This window comes from Spironucleus salmonicida, chromosome 4, assembly GCF_000497125.1.
Source record: "Spironucleus salmonicida strain ATCC 50377 chromosome 4, whole genome shotgun sequence".
Lineage (NCBI taxonomy): Eukaryota > Fornicata > Diplomonadida > Hexamitidae > Spironucleus > Spironucleus salmonicida.
Genome location: NC_090599.1, coordinates 435,867 through 455,183, shown reverse-complemented (window position 1 = coordinate 455,183; position 19,317 = coordinate 435,867). Strand labels below are relative to the sequence as shown.

The 19,317-nt window shown below is 31.8% G+C and overlaps 11 protein-coding genes across 11 annotated transcripts; 7 read left to right on the top strand and 4 right to left on the bottom strand. All coding sequences in view use genetic code 6, as the record gives it.

Moving 5' to 3' along the window:
* Positions 1-4: 4 nt before the first annotated feature.
* SS50377_23694 (Peptidase M14 like family protein) lies at positions 5-2,521 on the top strand (the record flags this gene model as incomplete). The annotated part of the gene is made up of 1 exon (XM_067907558.1): positions 5-2,521. The coding sequence occupies one exon, from the start codon at positions 5-7 to the stop codon at positions 2,519-2,521; it is 2,517 nt and encodes an 838-aa protein (XP_067764532.1).
* Positions 2,522-2,534: 13 nt separating this feature from the next.
* SS50377_23693 (uncharacterized protein) lies at positions 2,535-3,149 on the bottom strand (the record flags this gene model as incomplete). The annotated part of the gene is made up of 1 exon (XM_067907557.1): positions 2,535-3,149. The coding sequence occupies one exon, from the start codon at positions 3,147-3,149 to the stop codon at positions 2,535-2,537; it is 615 nt and encodes a 204-aa protein (XP_067764531.1).
* Positions 3,150-3,260: 111 nt separating this feature from the next.
* SS50377_23692 (uncharacterized protein) lies at positions 3,261-8,459 on the top strand (the record flags this gene model as incomplete). Its single annotated transcript, XM_067907556.1, has 1 exon — positions 3,261-8,459. One exon carries the CDS (start codon positions 3,261-3,263, stop codon positions 8,457-8,459), a length of 5,199 nt encoding a protein of 1,732 aa, XP_067764530.1.
* Positions 8,460-8,684: 225 nt separating this feature from the next.
* On the bottom strand, positions 8,685-9,167 carry SS50377_23691 (uncharacterized protein; the record flags this gene model as incomplete). Its single annotated transcript, XM_067907555.1, has 1 exon — positions 8,685-9,167. One exon carries the CDS (start codon positions 9,165-9,167, stop codon positions 8,685-8,687), a length of 483 nt encoding a protein of 160 aa, XP_067764529.1.
* Positions 9,168-10,198: 1,031 nt separating this feature from the next.
* Positions 10,199-10,477, bottom strand: SS50377_23690 (Myb-like DNA-binding domain-containing protein; the record flags this gene model as incomplete). Its single annotated transcript, XM_067907554.1, has 1 exon — positions 10,199-10,477. The coding sequence occupies one exon, from the start codon at positions 10,475-10,477 to the stop codon at positions 10,199-10,201; it is 279 nt and encodes a 92-aa protein (XP_067764528.1).
* Positions 10,478-11,263: 786 nt separating this feature from the next.
* On the top strand, positions 11,264-16,417 carry SS50377_23689 (uncharacterized protein; the record flags this gene model as incomplete). The annotated part of the gene is made up of 1 exon (XM_067907553.1): positions 11,264-16,417. The coding sequence occupies one exon, from the start codon at positions 11,264-11,266 to the stop codon at positions 16,415-16,417; it is 5,154 nt and encodes a 1,717-aa protein (XP_067764527.1).
* A 338-nt stretch (positions 16,418-16,755) lies between these two features.
* Positions 16,756-17,169, top strand: SS50377_23688 (uncharacterized protein; the record flags this gene model as incomplete). The annotated part of the gene is made up of 1 exon (XM_067907552.1): positions 16,756-17,169. The coding sequence occupies one exon, from the start codon at positions 16,756-16,758 to the stop codon at positions 17,167-17,169; it is 414 nt and encodes a 137-aa protein (XP_067764526.1).
* Positions 17,170-17,280: 111 nt separating this feature from the next.
* Positions 17,281-17,712, top strand: SS50377_23687 (Ribosomal protein S15; the record flags this gene model as incomplete). Its single annotated transcript, XM_067907551.1, has 1 exon — positions 17,281-17,712. One exon carries the CDS (start codon positions 17,281-17,283, stop codon positions 17,710-17,712), a length of 432 nt encoding a protein of 143 aa, XP_067764525.1.
* A 144-nt stretch (positions 17,713-17,856) lies between these two features.
* Positions 17,857-18,324, top strand: SS50377_23686 (uncharacterized protein; the record flags this gene model as incomplete). Its single annotated transcript, XM_067907550.1, has 1 exon — positions 17,857-18,324. One exon carries the CDS (start codon positions 17,857-17,859, stop codon positions 18,322-18,324), a length of 468 nt encoding a protein of 155 aa, XP_067764524.1.
* A 10-nt stretch (positions 18,325-18,334) lies between these two features.
* On the bottom strand, positions 18,335-19,042 carry SS50377_23685 (uncharacterized protein; the record flags this gene model as incomplete). The annotated part of the gene is made up of 1 exon (XM_067907549.1): positions 18,335-19,042. One exon carries the CDS (start codon positions 19,040-19,042, stop codon positions 18,335-18,337), a length of 708 nt encoding a protein of 235 aa, XP_067764523.1.
* A 41-nt stretch (positions 19,043-19,083) lies between these two features.
* SS50377_23684 (uncharacterized protein) lies at positions 19,084-19,263 on the top strand (the record flags this gene model as incomplete). The annotated part of the gene is made up of 1 exon (XM_067907548.1): positions 19,084-19,263. The coding sequence occupies one exon, from the start codon at positions 19,084-19,086 to the stop codon at positions 19,261-19,263; it is 180 nt and encodes a 59-aa protein (XP_067764522.1).
* Between the last annotated feature and the right edge of the window lie 54 nt (positions 19,264-19,317).

The following is a 19,317-nucleotide window of genomic DNA, read 5'->3' as shown; positions in this document are numbered from 1 at the left end:
AAGAATGCAAAAGCAAGATTTGATCTAAACGCTTCTAACGCGGGGTGACCACTACTCCGTCGCAGACAGCATCATCGCGAACGCGAAGCTGCCGTAGCCCATGCCTACTCAGGACGGCCGGGACCAGCTACCGAAGCTCGACTACCTGAAGGGGTAGACGTTCCAGCATAGCCAGGCGGCACCGGGAGTTCCTGCACCCAAACTAGCGTTCCAGCCACTGATTCTGCCTCCGCAGTAACTTAAAGTTCCTATAGACTCACCGCAGATGCTGTTGAACTACCCAAACCCAGAGCTCGCAGAATCGCACCCCGCGGTCACGTTTAGCGACTAGGAGCCCTACAAGAAGCAGGAGTCGTTGGAATTACTGTAGAAAACGAAAAAGATTTTGATTTTCCACTCCTTATTGAACATCGGCGCAAAACCGTTTTCACTAAAGCTGTCGAACGCCTACAAGGTTGAATCGCGCTTCGAAACGGCCAATTTATTCGCTATTTATGCGAATGGCACGAATTTCGATATTCTGCTACGGCCGGATCTCACGACTTCGAACCACCAAATGAGCTTCGCATTTGCCATTTCTGGTCTCAAGCAGGGATCCTACACCTTCAAAGTAAATAATCTCCTTAAGCCGCTAAAGTAGCCGTTCTAGCCATTGATTTTTACGGACAAATATAGCCGGATTGGGTCCGAAATTTGCTGTTATTCAGGCTCGTTTTAGCGTAAAACACCTTACTTCTACCTCGATGCGATGCCGTCAGTGGGGCTTGCAGCAAACGGTTTTCGTGTGCAAGAAATGTCAGAATTCAAATAATAATAGGTTAATTTTAAAAATTTTCTAAAGAAATCTGGGCTGATGTAAAAGAGTGGAAAGCTCAAAAAAGGTGTCGAAATCTCATACAATGCTCCAGGAAATTATTACTGCTATATTTTCAAATTTGAGGTGTAGGCTGACTAGGAAATTGTTTATTTTAGCTCTCAGTTAAATTGTAGCTACGGATGGATTTTGAACAAATTGTAGTAGATTAATACCAAAATACTGCAAAAGGGGGTTAAAATTGAAATGTTGAGTTATTGTAGGAGCTATTTTGGTAATTAGGTGCCACTGGTGAAAATATATTAGTACAGTGAAAAAGATAAGAAAAGTTTCCTTATTTTGTCAAAGACCTCACCATAAGATAATAGTGCTAGTTTTGCATTGACTGGGTTTATCAATGACTTACTTTGTGAGTATGATGGTGAATATTAGGAATAAATAGAGAAAGCTAATGAAAAGGAGAAAATACAACTTAAGATATGGTATAATAAGCATTTATAATAACGATAAATTTTGCTTAATACATATGTATTCTATGTATTACCAGTGTATGCAGTCGATGGGACAATTTCTGGGAACTGTAGAACAGATAATTTTGGTATTAATTTTTAAAAATTTTTCCACGAAGAAGGAAATTATAGAACTCCTTAACAAGTATTATTTAATTAATTTATTAAGGAAATTAGAGCAGATTTTCTTCTTGATTTGAGGTCAAGTACATCTATTTAAAAATGGAAAATAGATTAAATATCAATTGTTAATCATTAACCTATAAAAATGAAGATATGGGAAATTTTTGGAAATTTAGGAATAGTCCCAAAGTTACCGTAAGAAGTATTAACAAGAATGTTTTAAGAACGAAGAAGTAAAGCATTTATAACAAGTTAAGAATAACACTAATAATAGCGTCCACCACCAGATGAGGTTCCACTTATTGAAATAGATAAAAAATTTGTATCATTAGAAGTTGAGAAATAAATTTATGAATACTGCTTGTAAAACAAATAATATTTTGTTGAAAGCAGTTTATTCTCCTTCTGTAAAAAATTTCCAAATTTTGATTACGAATAATCGACAACTACAGGTTTTAACCCCGAAGAATAGTATTCAAATATTCGCTATATCGTCAATAAATATGGTGGAAAAGCATATACTGTGTATATACCAAGTTTTGGGGATAGTTAAACGCAGTATTGTGTTAAGGATTTTTAGACAGTGGGCAGAAATATTTTAGAATTTATAGAATTTTTGCACAATACTAATGATTTATAGAAAATTAGAGAGGATATATCAGAAGAATATAGCAAATGGGTCAATGCAGCCATTTTAGCTACAATAGGCAAAGGACTTTTGGCATAAGTTGATATTGATAGATATTCAGATTCAGTTAAATAGTAGCTACCAGATTAGCTGAAAACGTATGCATAAATGACTGATCGTGAAAGATATGAAATATTAATAGACTTTAATGAAAATGTAGACTATAGAGAAGCATTAGACTTAAATAAGTAAGAATTGGCTGGTTTTGATTCTGATGATTCTGTAAATGATAATGAACTAGATATCAAAGTAACTAAAGAAACAGATGAGTAAAAGGTTCAAAGATTAGAGGAAATGAAAATAATTAAAGATTTGTTTGACACACATTTCCCAGTGCCTCCTAAGAAAAAATCCAAAAAAGGTAAAAAAGGTAAGAATAAAAAGTGAGCTGATAATACCATCATTAATGAGAAAGTCTACTTTTATAACAAGAGCCTTATATTTGCTAACAGCTTTTCCTACACTTTGGAGAATCAAATAATTTAATTTACACATTATTTTAATTTATATGTTCCACTAAAACTTAAGATTTTCTGACTGATCCAGTTAATAAAGTAGATGTTGGTTTTATTCCAATATCAACGTAAGCATCAGCTACATATTATTTCTAACTTTTAAATGAATGATCTTAATTGCAATCTATCTATGTTGTCTTATTTTCACTATAAATATCATTTAATGATAACTCATTTAAATGTAAATCTTTATCCAGTAATGTGTTTTACTCTATCAACTCCTTGATATCATTGATACTAGACTAAGCGTTATACTAGCTATTCAAACTGGTACTTTCTATTTTTGAGAACACCGTTTCATTTTATTCAGATATTTCTGTAACTGTAACTTATATTTGCGCTCTATCATCTTTAAGTAAATCAAAGCATACTGGTTCACCAAAGCTCAACCTCTCAATAGCTTAATTCACATCATTTAATTAAAAATTGATTGATGTTGTAAGTAACTACTTAACAAACTATGACTATGCCTATTTTAATTCAGATTCGTTCATATCCATTTTAATAACTGAACTCATAGATATTATTTTTATATATAAAATATATCATATTCAGAACATTCTATATTTAAATTATATTTATATAATATTCATATTTAATTTTTGCCTAAAATGAAAATTCCGGAAAAAATAATTTCCGATAGAATACAAAGAGAGGTACAACTCTATGAAGAAAATGAATTAAATTATGAATCTGCTTCTATATAGCTTTAAAATGCATATCTCGAGTTTGCTGAAGATCCTACATTAGAGAAACCTTATCTATCTGCCTTGTAACAATAGGCAAAGTATTATGACAGACTAGAAGTTTTACACAGTGTGATAAATAACTTATTTGATGAATTAGAGTCCCAAAAATAGCTTAAAAATAAAAAATTCACATAGCTAACACAGCTAGCTATCGAAGATTTGCCACCACCAACTCCGATAATTTATTAGAAAAAACCAACTAATTATAAATAGTTCATGTAACGATTTTTAAAAGAATGGACAGAGCACAAAGAAAACTTCTAAACATCATTTTTCAGACCTCTTAATCCACCTAATAAAAAGACTTCAATCACATATAAACCTCTACCTTAGAAGCAACCGCTAGAACCTACAATAAGCATCAAAGCTATGGCGGCATACAAGTAAAACCTATTATCAAGCATCAAAAGTAAAACAGAGTTTCTGGAAAATCCATATAAAGACTAACGAGTAATTACAGAACAATAAAAACTTGAGAAATTTGAAATAAAAAGAGATTAAATTTTAAAATAGAGAAAGAAGGATGCTTAAGATTTTGCCAAAGAATTAGCAATCCGGGAGATTGAATTTTAGGATAAAGTTCAAAAAGAGAAGGATTTTATCAAAAACAAGCTTAAAGATATGGCAATATCAACAAAAAATGAAAGAGTAATTTCAAAGGTTACAGGAAACACTTTGGAAGGTGCAGTAGCAGATGCATATATTCCAGATCACTTGAAAAAGCATGTTTCAGAGAGGGCTAAGAATGTGATTCCACCTCATTTTGGACTTGGGTTGGGGAGTACAACAAAGAGCGTTAATTGTGATTCCTTGATTTAATTGAAATAATAAGTAGTAAATATTGAAAACTAAGCCGACGATGAGTTAAGAGATTTGTTAGGAGTCTAAAATGAAAAATTAAATTTTAGTCGCCCATAAAGTTAAGGAAAAAGGCCTTCTAGTAAATAGCAAAAGAAGCCTAGCAAGGATGCTAAGAAAATGCAAGTTATAGAAGAAATACCGGATGAAGGTGATTCATCAGACGATGTCCAACCGGTTGCATAAGCATTTTCAAAGAAATTAACTGTTAGAGAGAAATAAATACCTGTTATCAAACAAACAAAGCTAGTGCCTTTAAGTCCGTCAATTAATAAGCTAACAACAACTTTATAAAAATCCTTATTACCGCAAAAACTAGCGAAGGATTCTACTTTCATATCTTAACCAGATACTATATACTTTTATAATTTTAAGTAGTAAGTAGAATAAGCATTTGTATTTACAATTACTAATAATTCTGCGACAATATAAACATTTAAAATTAATGAAATTGAAGAATAATATAGAAATATGTTTAAGCTAGAATACTCACCGTCAGGTATGTTAGCACCTGGATAAGGAACTAGGATTAAAATTAAATTTACTTATAATGACCCTAATATTTTTGATATTAAAGATGTTTTCACTGAATTAGTTATCAGGCATTAAAGTGGTAGTTTATTAATTCCAATTTATTGTTATAAAGAGTCATTTAAAATTTAAATATTTAATAATTATAATGAATCTTTTAAAGTATATAATAGTTATATCAATGATGCTAGTTTAAATTATAAACTGAATGAGGATTTAGTTGAATCTTAGTAGTATGAAGTGTAATCAACATGCTTGGTAGATGGAAATACTTAAATAGGTTATTACTTTATAAATACTGGATTTTAACCCATATCTTGTTCTTATTAATTGAAAAATGCTGGCATTATTGAATTAATTGAACTTTTACCAGACGAAGTTATTAATACCATATATGAGTAGATCAGTTACTATTAAAACAATATTTAAACATATGCTGATTAAATTAAGTTATAATTTACATAATATAATCTAGAATAATAAGCATTAGCTGATAAAAAGAAATTAAAAACTGACAAAAATACTATTATAGTCGAAGAAAACTTTTAAGATATAACAGATAATAATATTTAGGAATTTATATCAAAAAGATAAATAGAAAAGTATGGCTAAATACCAGAACCACCAAATGAATAAGTATTGCTTTATAAGGAAATGTTTAATTTTGCTAAAGGTTCATTCTTATAATTATGCAAACCCAAAATTTTATTTTTAGATGGAAATAAATTTAATGAATAAGAATATAAATTATCCTGTAAATAAGATTTTACAGAAAAGAAAACATTTGAAATAAAAGAAGCTGTTCAAAAAGAATTATATGACAAAAAGACAATATAGTTAAATACAATTGATCCAAAGAAAAAACGACCTATAACACCCCCATAGGGTACATTTAATTATATGGATGAAAATATATTTAACGAATAACTAATGATATAAATTTAAGAACGTATATCATTAATTGACAATGAATTTAAAAATAATTTTTCAGTTGTAGAGCTATTATTACATTTTTAGTAATTGAACGACCTCGAATTTCAATTCATTATACCGCCACGTTCATTGATCTTTTTAAGTCAAATACATTCGCCAAAATCTCCAGAATTTAAAAAATTATTGCTTGATTAACAGCTAAATCTTTTAGACGTAAACAATAAAGTATTAAGAACCTATAAATTATAAACTATATGCAAAACTTGTTCATCACCAGTATAATTAGAAGAAGAGGAAATAGATTTCAAAACATGCTTTTGGGGTGAGTAGTATAACTAAACCTTTTAGATAGGATTATTTGACTAAGCAATGACATAATCCGTTGTTAATATAACAAATTAAGACCCAGCTTCATAATCTAGAAAGGTTAGTATTGTTATTCCAGAAAACTTAAAGTAATTTATAACAGTAGATTAAAATGATATGATTCTTAATGTTAAAAATATGCAATTTGTTCCTAAGCTTTCATTGAAAATAGCATCCAAAAAATAACTTAACAGTATCAAAAATCTTAAAAATGAATTTTGGTCTGATATTCAAATATCAGACGATTAGTTTGCAACAACTAGACAATCATTAAACCTAGATTCTTAAATTACAGATAGGTACACTTAAATAACTAAAATCTCAGATATTATAGAAACAGAAAAAGCAGCTATTCAGCGGAATGAAATTGAAAAGCTAGAATTATAATAGTAAATTGATGATATGATAAAACTAAGATAAGAATAAGAAAATAGTAAAAAACCAGTCAAGCCAGTTAAACAATTAGTAACATAGGAAGAACTAGAGTAATAGATTGTAATTATAGATACATAACTTAGTAATTCTCTTTAAAACATCTAATATTAATAAGAATAACTAGCAGAAATTTAGTTAAAAATAAGCTAAGAAGATTTTTCTGGAAGTTATATTTGTTTTTAATTTAAGGTTAAAGTAATAGCATTTAATTAGCCGGAATGTTTATATTTACATGTTAAAGTTGAATTCACTAATAAAAATATTTCATGCTTATTACCACATGAAATTTAAAGTGGACATTAAATAAATTTAAGTTATTCTAGCAATATTGGTGTGTATCATAAGTTCCCTTTATAAGTATAAAATCATTCTGCCTTACCATAGCATATAATGATTTCAAATAAATAGAATACTAGTACAAATATTGGATTTAGCAGTTTTTCAGAGCCAAATGGTGGCATATAATTATTAATGCCTGGAGAGACTAAAGAGTTTTATATATCATATAAATTAGACATTGAGAAGAAATTTGTAATGCAAGTGTTAATTGAAGCTGAGTATGGATAAGAAGTAACCTTTTAGGTCATTGGGTCAAGTCAGAAAAACATAGTATAAACAAAATTATTAGACGATAATATCTATGAAATCGCACTTAATGATATATTTTATACAGATATAGAATTATCTAGTCTGTCAAACGATCATATTCAATATACTATTGCTCCATCATTCATTAATGAAATTAAAAAGATTAATAATTTTATCTAATTTTTACCAACTACCGGAATATTAGAAAAAGAGTAGCGTATTAAATTATAAATTGATCTGAATCCTCTTAATGTCGCGTACTTACTTAAATATTTATCTGAGAATATAAATTCAGATTTACAATATATAAATAGATATCTTACTTAAAGTAAATCAGATTATATTGAATTTAATGCCCCAATATTAATAGATTAAAAAGCTGTATGTTCAGTTATAACATACAGATTTATTATTTCTTAGCCAATGGTTCATATTTCAGAGGATACTATCATTTCTAATTAATTGCCAGTTGTAGCAGAGGTGTAAGAAAAAGTTTTGTAAAAGGAAATTAAAAGAGCACCATCTGCCAAATCTAAGAAAAATACAGTCCCAGAACCTCCACCCCCAATAGAAACCCCAAAAATAGAGCCAGTATAATCTGTGTGTTCAAGATATGTTCTAGATTTTGGACAACAACCAGTCGGATAAGCTAAGAAAAAATAAGTATCTATTGAGATTGATTAGCCTTTAACTGAATTCTTTGTTAAAGAGAACTTTATTTAGTCATTTGACGCAGAATTAGAATTGTTATCTTTTATTGATTCAAAGCTGGTTAAAACGTCGAAAATGTTAATATTTTAATATTTACCAATAAAATCAGGGAAAACAGAGGAAGTTATCTGTCTTGCTATCTTTACAGACAAATCAATGAAAAGGAAAATCAATGATATTATTATAACTTTAAAAGGTGAAGGAGTTTGTGTATCAATGGATTTATTAATTAAAGATTCTTTTGTTCCAAAATGCTTGAAAAATAATAATTCTCAACATTTTATAAAACTATTAAACCTTAATGAATAGACAACATTTACAATTACACTTAAATGTCTTATTTCTTTTGCATTTTCGGCGAAAATTACACAAATTGGTCATAATATGTTCATTGATAGTCTCATATATGGACAACACATCTATTTTGAAAATCAAAGTGACAAACAGATTGAAATTATACTAACTGGTAAAAAATGGACTGAAAATTGTGTTGAAAAAGTCGAATTTTTAGTATAGGCTGGTGATTTTATGAAGATTATTGAAATTTTATTTGTAATTAGTCCTGAAAAAGATTTGCAAGTCGCTAATTGTCCATAATTAAGGTTTATATCTGGAAATATTTAAGAAGAAAAAGTCTGAAAGTGATCATTGTTTAAAATAGTCAATTATGCTTGGTTTTATCATATCTTGTAATAACTCTTTATTATCTCATTCATGATTTTGTTTAAGCTCTTTCACCAATGCTCCTTATACCACACTATGTATTAAATCTTGTCTATAACTCTTGCAACGGAATAAATTCATCAACCATTCGTACCCCACACCCAATTCGCCCATTTATATTTTCAAATTTTCATCATGATCTCATTTTTATTTTTTCGGACCAATAATATCCATTATCTATTTTCTCCAAACCCGAACCCCAGCATAATCCCCCACCACAACTGCTAACGCATTTTTTCTAGCTACATCATTAGTTTAGCTCAGGAAAACCTATAAGTCTACAGTCTTCCATATAAAGTTATTCTGCACAGGTCTCTATTTAAAGATACAGCCCCTATTCTTGACGAAATAAGATCTTATATTTGATATACTTTACCTCGAATGATCTATTATATAGCAGTTAAATACAATCCCAGTCCATAAATTTAACCAGATACATATAGATCCGTTATATCCCTATATTTGCATATGACACCAACCGTGATCTCGCATTAATAACTGAAGTTGTTATTCAAAATACTAACAATCTACCCCACAATACTTGTATTTACCCCTTGCGCACAATGTGAACATTGACTCTCCGTTCATGTTAGTGGCTACTTTAGTGCCAGCATCATTATTCATATAGTCCCTCTAATCCCTGAAACAGTTCTATTATACTAATTAGGTATACAAACTATCTTCAAACTTTACCGTTCACGGGATGATGGCATGACAGCAAATTATCCTTTACGTTTTCAGTATATTTAATAAAAATTTGGCACTGATTTATCGCCTAATCGAGGTGATTTTATTATAATATGGTAGACGTTAGCTAATTAAAATGAGGAAACTATGCCTTTAGTCACTATGTATGATTATGACATGCTGAAATTTTGGCTAACATTGGTAGCTCAGTGCATGGTTATTAGTAGTGAATCGATAAATAGGATTTATTATTTATTGTATGTGATAGTGTATTAGTAAAATTAAAAATATATAAGGATATATGGTAGTTGTATAGGTTTGTTTAGGGCCAATTGAAATAATTTATATTACTATTATGGCAGCAATAACATCCATATCCAGGTTTCCTTGTTACTGAGCTTTTATTTTTAGTGGTGTTGTATTTAATATTTGGATACTACTTTATTTTTCAGCCAAAGATATGTAAATTTTAACATAGTTAAGGTTAAATATGTTGGGATAACGTTGAATTTGATTAAAAAGTAAATTTTGTTTATATAAATGTTTTAATTATTGAATTTCTAAATAAAATAATGTTTGAAAGTTAAAGCCAGCAAAAATTAACGTGTTTTAATTCAGTTGTAGGTCGTTATATATGGAATATATTGTATTCTTGCGGAGTGTATAGAAAATATTATATTCGTAATACTAGTTAAGATCTATATAAGTTTATTTTATTATTATTCATATTATATTGAAAGATATTCTTCAATTCCTCCTTTATTTCACATTAAACAAAAATATAATAAATTGCATTAACTTTATAATTTATATAGTAATTATACACAACAAATTTTCTGAAATATTATAACCTTTTGTAACGTGTATATACACTAAAAATTAATATTCCCAGTGCCTAATTTTATAAAGTTTTCATGATTTTTACTATTTAATAATTAACTTATAATAAAATTAGCTTAGCATACTATTCACTCGAGGCCGAGGGCGAGCCGGATCTGGTTGACGATGTCCACCTCGCTAGTGAGCTTGGTGGGTCTGCATGCGGTCCTGGTCGTTGCCTTGGTGTCTGGGCGGCTGTGCGTGACGAAGGTCCTCACGTAGTTGTAGTACTTATTCTTGAGGGAGAGCGCGGAGAGCGCGGGGAAGTGCTCGTCCCGGATCATCTGCCAGTTGCAGCCGTAGAGCCGCACGCCCTCGCTGAGCAGGGCCTCCTCCTGCTTGGTCCACTTGTGCTTCGCGGCGTTCATTTCTGGACTGCGAAGGTCGGGACAGTTGTGTACTTTCGCATATCCGGAATATATCAAAAAAGTTTGTGCAGTAAAAACAGAATTATGTGCATATACCCAATTAATGGGAGCGGGCCGCCTTATCTGGCGGCAGATACTATCCCGCCCCAGATAGTGAGAGGCGGGTTGCGCATATATGGGTATAAGTTTTATATTTCCCTCTCCAAAAACCGAAGTATCGATTCTGGTGCGGTGCGGCAGCGGAGCGAACCGGGCAGTAGAAGGAGAAGGATAAGGGGTGAGCAGGATGCGGGGTGCGGAGGTGCCTGAGCTGTCCCCTGAGCAGCGCGGGCGGGCACCCACAAGCGTATGGTTAGTATTCAGAAAAATAATAAAATCTAATGATTAGATAATTTTGATGATTTAGTTGAACTTAAGAATTTTATAATTATCATAGTTTTGCGTCTTCGACTTCCATACTTGCAAACATAGTTGCTTTTACTTATACAATATATCTGAATATATATGATAATCAATAATTTTAGTGTTCAGATAATATATAAATTTTTGTATTACTTAAACATATAAATACAACAAATATTATCGTCATGAACAAATTATTATAATATAAAGTAATTATTACATCTGATCCTTTATTTTATGCTCCAATCGTTTCACTAGTCACGTTATCTACTAAATTCGAGTGACACAAATATTATGTACATATAGAATAATATATAAAAATTTAGTTTTTATATTTAATTAAATATAACCATATATAAACGACAATATACAAATTTTGCAATAATGGAGATTACGGTAAACCTACTATCTGAGATTTAAAAATCAGAAACTTATAAATCCTTGTTCTTCAATATCGCATATCTTGATAAAGAATAACTATAAATATCTTAAAATATACCATCAGTTCCTTCACCAGTGTGTTTCGACTAGTAAACATTACTTATCACAACCGAGCATTTACAGTCATTTTTGTAGGAGAAAACAGGCCAAACAGGTTATACTTCTACTAATATTTCATTCCTTTTAAACTCAATTATTAATATTGAACTCTATTCGATTTTATCACTTTAAGAACTTAATAGCAAAGATAAATCATAGGATTTAACTTTTAATTATTTAGAAACTTGTTATATTAATATACATGATTTTATTATATCAGCTAACTGTTAAAAAGTAAATTTGTCCTTCCTAAATTAAGACTTAGCTTTTGAAATTTCAGTGATTTTTACAGAAATATTAGATTTATCAGGCTCCACAATAGGCAATATCTAGTACAATTTGTAAAATTTCCCATAAGAATTTTACAATCCAGGTTTCACTTACGTAGCAAATTGTAAAATAAGTGATACAATCAAATTCTCTTAATTTTTCGAAATTGTAGAAGAAAAATTTACCACTTCGAATTACCAAAGAACTATCTTTCCGTCATATAAAGAACTTTTTGAAGTAGCATCCAGTTCCATTTAGATGTTTGCAAATGTTCTAAAAATTGAACCACTTTTGAGCAAATCCCCAAAACCTGGAGTGGTAAATTGCGCTTTTAGAGCCTACTAAGACCCTTTGGAAGTATCAATTTTGTAAAGAAAAACTGCGTTAAACAATAATTATTTCTTATTTTTTAGCAAAGAAGACCGCGAAACAGCCTCCGATTTATTCGAAAATGAAATTGTGTTATTGCCTGATTTAGCCTCTAAACTGACTATCACATTTAAAAAATTGACTGACAAATCAACTTTCCAGTCCTCATTTGCAGCTCCATTTATCTGGCCAGATTGTAAAAATATTTCGCGAAAATAATTTTATTCGAGTTCAGAGCCAGATTTAAAAGATCCTAAAAATTTTACTTTGAATTCAACTTTTAAATTTACGGGTCTGGATCAAAAAGCGTCATTTACAGCGTCAAATGTTCCATTTTTACCATATGATTCTGAGCTTTTTAACACTGAAGTGAGCACTTCAGAAATCCCTTAAATTCGTGGTAAAAAAGACCCCAAGCAAAGCATGTTTTCCACGTATCCAGAAGGCTAAGTTAATAGGATTTGGCTTAACGAAATTTGTGGCATAAATTTTCTACTTTAAAAATTATAATTTAATATTAATAATATTAATAGTATAGGTTAAACCACTCCTTTTATCGCAAATTTACTCGAAAATTATCAAAAATCTATGAGAAACGTTTAAATCGCTTAAAACACGATTAAGCAGATATATAAGATCCTAGAAATCAACGAGATCGCTGGAAACGAGTACTAAAAACCTGTTATGACGCTTATTAGTCTGGATTTTAAGTTTCCAATTATTTTGAAACAAATTAGATCTATTTAAGGCGGTAATATCGACGAAATTAAGACTTATTTGTCTCGCAATTTCAATGTTAAAATTTAAAGCTTGACACCAGAGCTTGATTTTTCTAGCATTAAAAATACGACAATTTCGTTTGTTCAAGACCTTCAAGATAAATTCTTCATAAATTCTATCACTCAAGAAGCCGGAAATGACATCGGAGTCGCGAGTAATTTAACATAAATTAAGGCCCTTAAAAAGCTGCAAATGAACAAATAGTACGCTCTTAGAGGTCTTCAGGGAGCCGCGCAGCAGAAATCCATAGCAGTACCAAAAGCTGTTAATTAGGAGTCACAACAGGACTTCACGAATTTTGGCCAAATCGTGCAGGGCGACGGCATGATCGACATGCTTTTGAGGCAGATTTTGCCCGTTCTGTATAACTATTTATAGCAAGGATTTCCAACAAAAAAAGATATGATCAGCTATTTGGTCTCTTTAGTGTCCAGCCAGGTCTCAGTTGATGTTTTTCAGGAGCTTCAAGACCGGAAAGAAGAGGAAAAATTAAAAAGAGAAGAAATGGAGCAAATTGAATTGGAAAAACTGTCAAAATAACACTCAGATTCTAGACCAACTTCTGGCAAAAACGAAGATAAAAACAAGCCTTCCATGAAGATGTTCAAATCGATAAAAGTGAGCGACGAGCTATCGTCAGCACTGCTGAAAATACACAACCAGCTCGAATTAGAGAAGAAACTGAAGCATGACGAGAAAAATTTGACTGTAAAAGAGAGCGAATTGACGACTGAGCAAGTTCAGCTCCATAAGAACATTTAGAGCACGCTATACTTAGCGGCTGCGGATAATAAGAGATATGCAGAATTGGCGTTCAAAAAGGTATAGGCGATAATTACAAGGATAATTCCTGGAAATGTAATGCATCAGGTTGGGGTTCAGATGTCGATGCTAAAAGACACTTTATCGTTTGAATATGCATCTTAGTTGCTAACTAGTTACTTGATTTCTGGGTTGAAATTGAGCTAGCCGCATGCGGTCTAGTCGTTAGAGGACGTTGAGAGGATGAAAAAGTATGTGTATAGCCCTACTGCATTTGTAGAATAGATTGTTTAGTATTAGCCGTAGTTGATATCTGCAGATGTTGTAATTATCTCTATTTGTAATATTGTGAATAAAAGTTTTTACAATATTATTGAAAATAAGCATGAGGCGTTAGATTAGTTGTTGATTGATGATAATGTTCGCGAATAATTAGAGCAGGTGTAGTAGAAAGTTTTATCGGTTTAACATAATTCTGATTAATAGTACATAAGTAAATCATCAGAGTCTATTCCAAAATTAAATATTTCTATGTAAAGTTAAGGTGCACCATCTTCTGGGAGAGAGGGGTATAATAGTGTTAATAGAAATTAAAATACATTAATCGGAAATGATACATAACTTATTAATTTAACCATTTTGCAAACTACTAAAGAAAAGTAGGTTTATAGGTAACCAGAAAACTAAACTATTGTTCTATTGTTTTAGTAGTTATTAGATTAGTCCGAACACTTTTAATTAAATTTATTGACTGGATGGAATTTAGGTTCTGTAGAAAAGTACAAACAATCAGAAATGAAGCAAGATATATTAAATAAACTTCTTGATAATAATTTCAGGAGCTCGGATGTTGCTTTAATTTTAGAAATATTAGGGCTTCCTGAAATCGAGGAAAATCAGCATTAATATAACACTGTGTTAAAAACGTAAATGGTTGTCAATAAGGATGAAACAGGTAAGAAAATTACTAAAAATGAATCTCTATTAGAAGATGCTGAGACAAAAGAGGTGAATATCAGCCTTTAACCAGTTCCAGAGTGGGTAATTGGTGGATTTATATTTATGCTGTATCATAAGAACATATTAACCGCAAAAACAATATCAAACTGTATATTTAATTCTATTAAAAAGTTAGTAATTAAATATGATTAAAAGTTCAGAAATCTCATAGAAAAAGTATAAGAACTAGATATTATGAATCAAGCCGAATAACAATCAGTTCCTACTGTTCCTTAGCCACTATAGTAGCTAGGTAGCCTTAAAAAGAATGGATCAATTTTAGGTAGTAGTAATTAGAGCTTTAGCTGTTCGGCTATGAATACTATTACTTAGTAAGTTTATTAAAAAATGAAGTCTATCAGAACAACTTTAAGCATGACTAAATATTAGACACAAAACTAACTTTTAGCGGTTTAAGATTATCTACTTAACGACACGCCTAATTTTAAACATATATTGCCTCTATTAGACTAATTTGATAATGAAGATGCATTTATAACTCATATTGTAGACTCTACTTTACCAAAAGTTAAAATTCAAGGTGGTTCATAAACAAGAATTGCTCAAAAAATTTCATGTTTACTTTCTCTAGCAGAATTCTTATCTATTCGGTCTGAAACACATATGGCTTAAATTACCTCAGAATTAGCCAAAAAATTAATGTTTGAGCAAGCGAATATTGACAATGTAGCAATTTAGCATCTTTTCATTAGATCACATTTCATTTCTTTGCGAAAACTTTTTAATGAAAAGAAATTCAATGAAGTTCTTTAATATATTGAATTGATAAAAGATGGCGAGTTTGGTCAAGCTCTGTCAAACCGTATCAAAACTTGCCCTTAATTCAGTTATTTAAAGGCAAAATCTCTTTATTATTTAAAGGGCGATTAATTTATTTCAAAAGAATAAATTGCTCTAGTGGATTAAGAGATTTTTAAAAATGCGTATAATGCTTATCTTTAAGCTCAAAAAGTAAAGGAATTCGACGATTTCTACCGTGGAAGTACATCAATTGGCGAGGCATCATTTTTCGATTTCGCTTTTTCGCAAAATCTTCTCGATACAATGATGCTTTCAATTGGGATTATCGACTATTTATAACCTAAAGTAAAAACACCATAATAAGAATACAACAATCTATAGACAGATACAGCGTTTTTAAAAGCTAAGATGAGAGCTGATGTGTAAGAAGAAATTAACCTTAATGATGAGATAATGTTTATTGACGGCAACATGGATTTTTTGGGAGAAAATAATTCGCCTATAGAAGAAGTTAAGAAAACTTTCACCAAACCTATTTCAGTTGACTTATTTAGGTAAAAGAAACAAGATATTATAAACGGTGGAGGTGACAGAAAATATATTTCTCCTGATAAGAAGTTCCCATCTTCCAAAAAGGTAGGTAAATCGTCAGAGAACCCATCTTCTGCAATTTTGACGAACTTCATATCTGCACCAGAAGACAGTGTTGAAAAAGACAAAACTAAGACACTATTCGTTATGGCTTCCGCAATAAAGCAGTTTTTAGAATAAAATCCTGGATTTGGCCCGGCCTGGTCACTTTATGCACTGCTATAAATGACTTTAAAGAATATGACAGATGCTAGGCTGTCTAGCTCGATTGCTACAGTTTTAAACCCAGAGATTGTAGATTGCTGGGCAGTTTGGGCGTGTTGTGAAATTCTGAACGCAGTAGATTAACATAATATCTAATGGTTATTGGATCAGTTCAAAGAACAAATTTAAGCAATGGGAGTGGAAGAAAGTAAAATTGAGTGGTTGTGGTAATACTCTCTAGATTTTATCAAAAACAAGTGATGCTATGTTATATATATATTTTTATTATTGTGCATTGAGCAATTTTATGGATAATTCGCTTAACTTTAGAAAGTATAATTGTAATTATGTAGTCATATCAATATATTATAACTCTAATGTTTAGATGTTTATTACATGAAATAGTAAATATGTTTCGAGTAGTTTTAATATTAGCTCGCTTATATTATGAGCTTAATTATTTGTTATTTTGTTACATGTATTATATGCCTTATATATTAAAACATTTTCCTTATATATAATATATCCGTTGAATATGCCAACCAGTTTAGTAAAATCTGATCTAGGTCATAATAATTTTAATAGAATTCACTCCTCACATGCACATTGAAACCATAACAAGCAAAAATGCAAGCCAGCATGTCATAATCGGTAATAATCGAGAAAACCCAGTCAAAGTAGATTCAAATACGAAGCTATTTTAGTTTGGTAGCATTGATCCAGAGAGTAATACCCAGTAAAAAGACCCAAAACTTTTATGTTAAAAGAATGCAAAGTAAGACTATAGGAAGGTATAAAATTTTGGAATAGGAAAATGGGATAAAATGGCGATTAGAGCTGAAACAAGAGATATTACTCCTGTACAAATTTTAGATAGATCTGCAGTATTTTCAATTATGAAAGGGATCGAGGACATGAGCATAAATATCTCAATAATTACCAGAAATGCGTAGGATATTGGAGGGTGTACAACAGGTCTTCTTTGTCTATTATAAAATTATAATTAAGGTTGATTAGCTGGTTATGTAGATTATAAATTTTCAGTCATTTTCCAGTTATATTTATAATATAATGTAATAATCAATAAATCATTTGAAACTAAATATTATTTCCACTCCTCGCTGATGTCTGGTGCCCCTAAACAGAAGAGATTATAAGTCCCAACCCATAAAGGTTTGACCGTTGAGTAGATAATGGATCTCCCAATCGACAAAGTTGGCTACTACACTCGTGCTCGTGTAGCCCGTAAGCTTAGACGTGGACTTTCCCCTCAGTAACTTTACTTCCTTGAAAAAGTTCGTAAAGCTAGAATCGTCAAGCAGAAGACTGGTAAGTCTAAGGTGCTCAAGACTCACCTCCGTGATATGATTATCCTTCCTGATATGGTTGGTCTTACCATCGCCGTCCATAACGGTAAAATCTTCACCCCCGTTGAAGTCAAGCACAACATGCTCGGCTAATATCTTGCTGAATTCTCTCTTTCTTATAAGATTGTTAAGCACGGTAAGGCTGGTGTAGGTGCCACTCGTGGTTCCTCCTCTGTCTCTCTTAAGTGATTCATTAATATGGAATTGCCAAGGCGACAGTATAATTGCATTTATTGATCACCAATCAATTTAGCATGTAAATTATATTTTCACCTATATTTTTATAACTTAATCTATTATATGTTATTATGATTTTTTGCCTTCTAGTAAATAATGAGAAAACGAAAATTTGAAACTACAATAATCACTAAAAATGCTTAATTCTAGTACGCACGAGTAGGCTCCCCTGCCTATAAGCCTTAGATACTGCTTTCAGCAGCTCGGGCGAATACGAACTATGCACCAAAAAAAATTCCTTCGCTGAATACGAAATTCATGCGGCCCACGCTCGTGATCAAACAGAATTATATAGACACACTCATAGATACCCATGTTAACGCCATCAAAAATGCAGACATGGAGAACATCTACGAGTCGTCTTCTACCTCTGAAATTACCACGAACCTCTCATTCATGAACCAACAGTCGACTGTATTCGTGGAGGAGCCAGTACACGAATTTGAACAGTTGATGGAGGAGTTCCAGAAGATTGCGCTGGACTTCAACTCGAAATTCACGTCCGGGTAGCACGTGGAGTTCATAATCATCAACTGCCGACGAATTTTTGCGATGGTGAAGTGAGGTCCAGACGTCACTTTTTGGTGCTCAGTACAAGATCGAATCTATCAAATTGGTCGTCTAGCGACTGCTGCAGCTGAAGAACCTGCGACCTCAGTAAATGGTTTTCAGCGAGAACGCCGCTGCGGCTCGGGTCGAATGGATAGATTATGTGGGAGCGTGAGGAATTTACAGCAGGAGACGAAGGGGACTGCAGTTGAGTGCTCACCTACTCTGCATCAAAATGCGGCCGCGTCGGCGAAATGATAGAGATTGATTTCTGGACGCACTTGGAGGGCTGCTGAATTTCTGGCTATGGGCAGACGACCTACTTGCTGGATTTCAGGTGCAAAGCACCCTGGATTTCACCTTAAACTTCTGTTATCTCATTATATTTTTCTATTGTGTCTATATTATAATATTCTGAGTCCCCACCAATCGACGAACCCATCAGGCGTGCATGCGACGCTGTCATGGCTCCACCGCACGCCTCCTGAAGCGCTTTTTGCAGCTTCTTGACTTTCTGTCTATACACTGCTAGTTTGAAATCGCTAGCAATAGTACACTCCTGATATCCTGGTTCGAAGTTGCTTTGAAGCAAGCCATGTTGAGAATCGTTAGGAGTTTTAAGAATTTGATACGGAAGTCGCTCATTTTCTGGTACATATTTTATTAAGAGCTGATCTAAAAGATTATGTAGCCTGTGGTAGCGCTCTAAAAGTGGAATTGGATGATAGTCCATTCTGGAATTTGTATTATATTTAATACTATATGGTATGAGGAATGAGCAAGAAAAGGGCAGCTGGTAGTAAGACCAAAAAATAAGCTCAAAAAATTCTATTTGATGCAAATTTACCAATTTAGTTCATAAGTACATCGAACTAGTAGGTTAAGGGCAACAAGCACTTTGCTGTTATCATTAGCAAAAATATAAGTAAAACATTGAAAAAAAGGCTTGAATGATATCTATTATATGGTTATAAATATAAAATAATATTTGTTTTACCATTCCTTTTA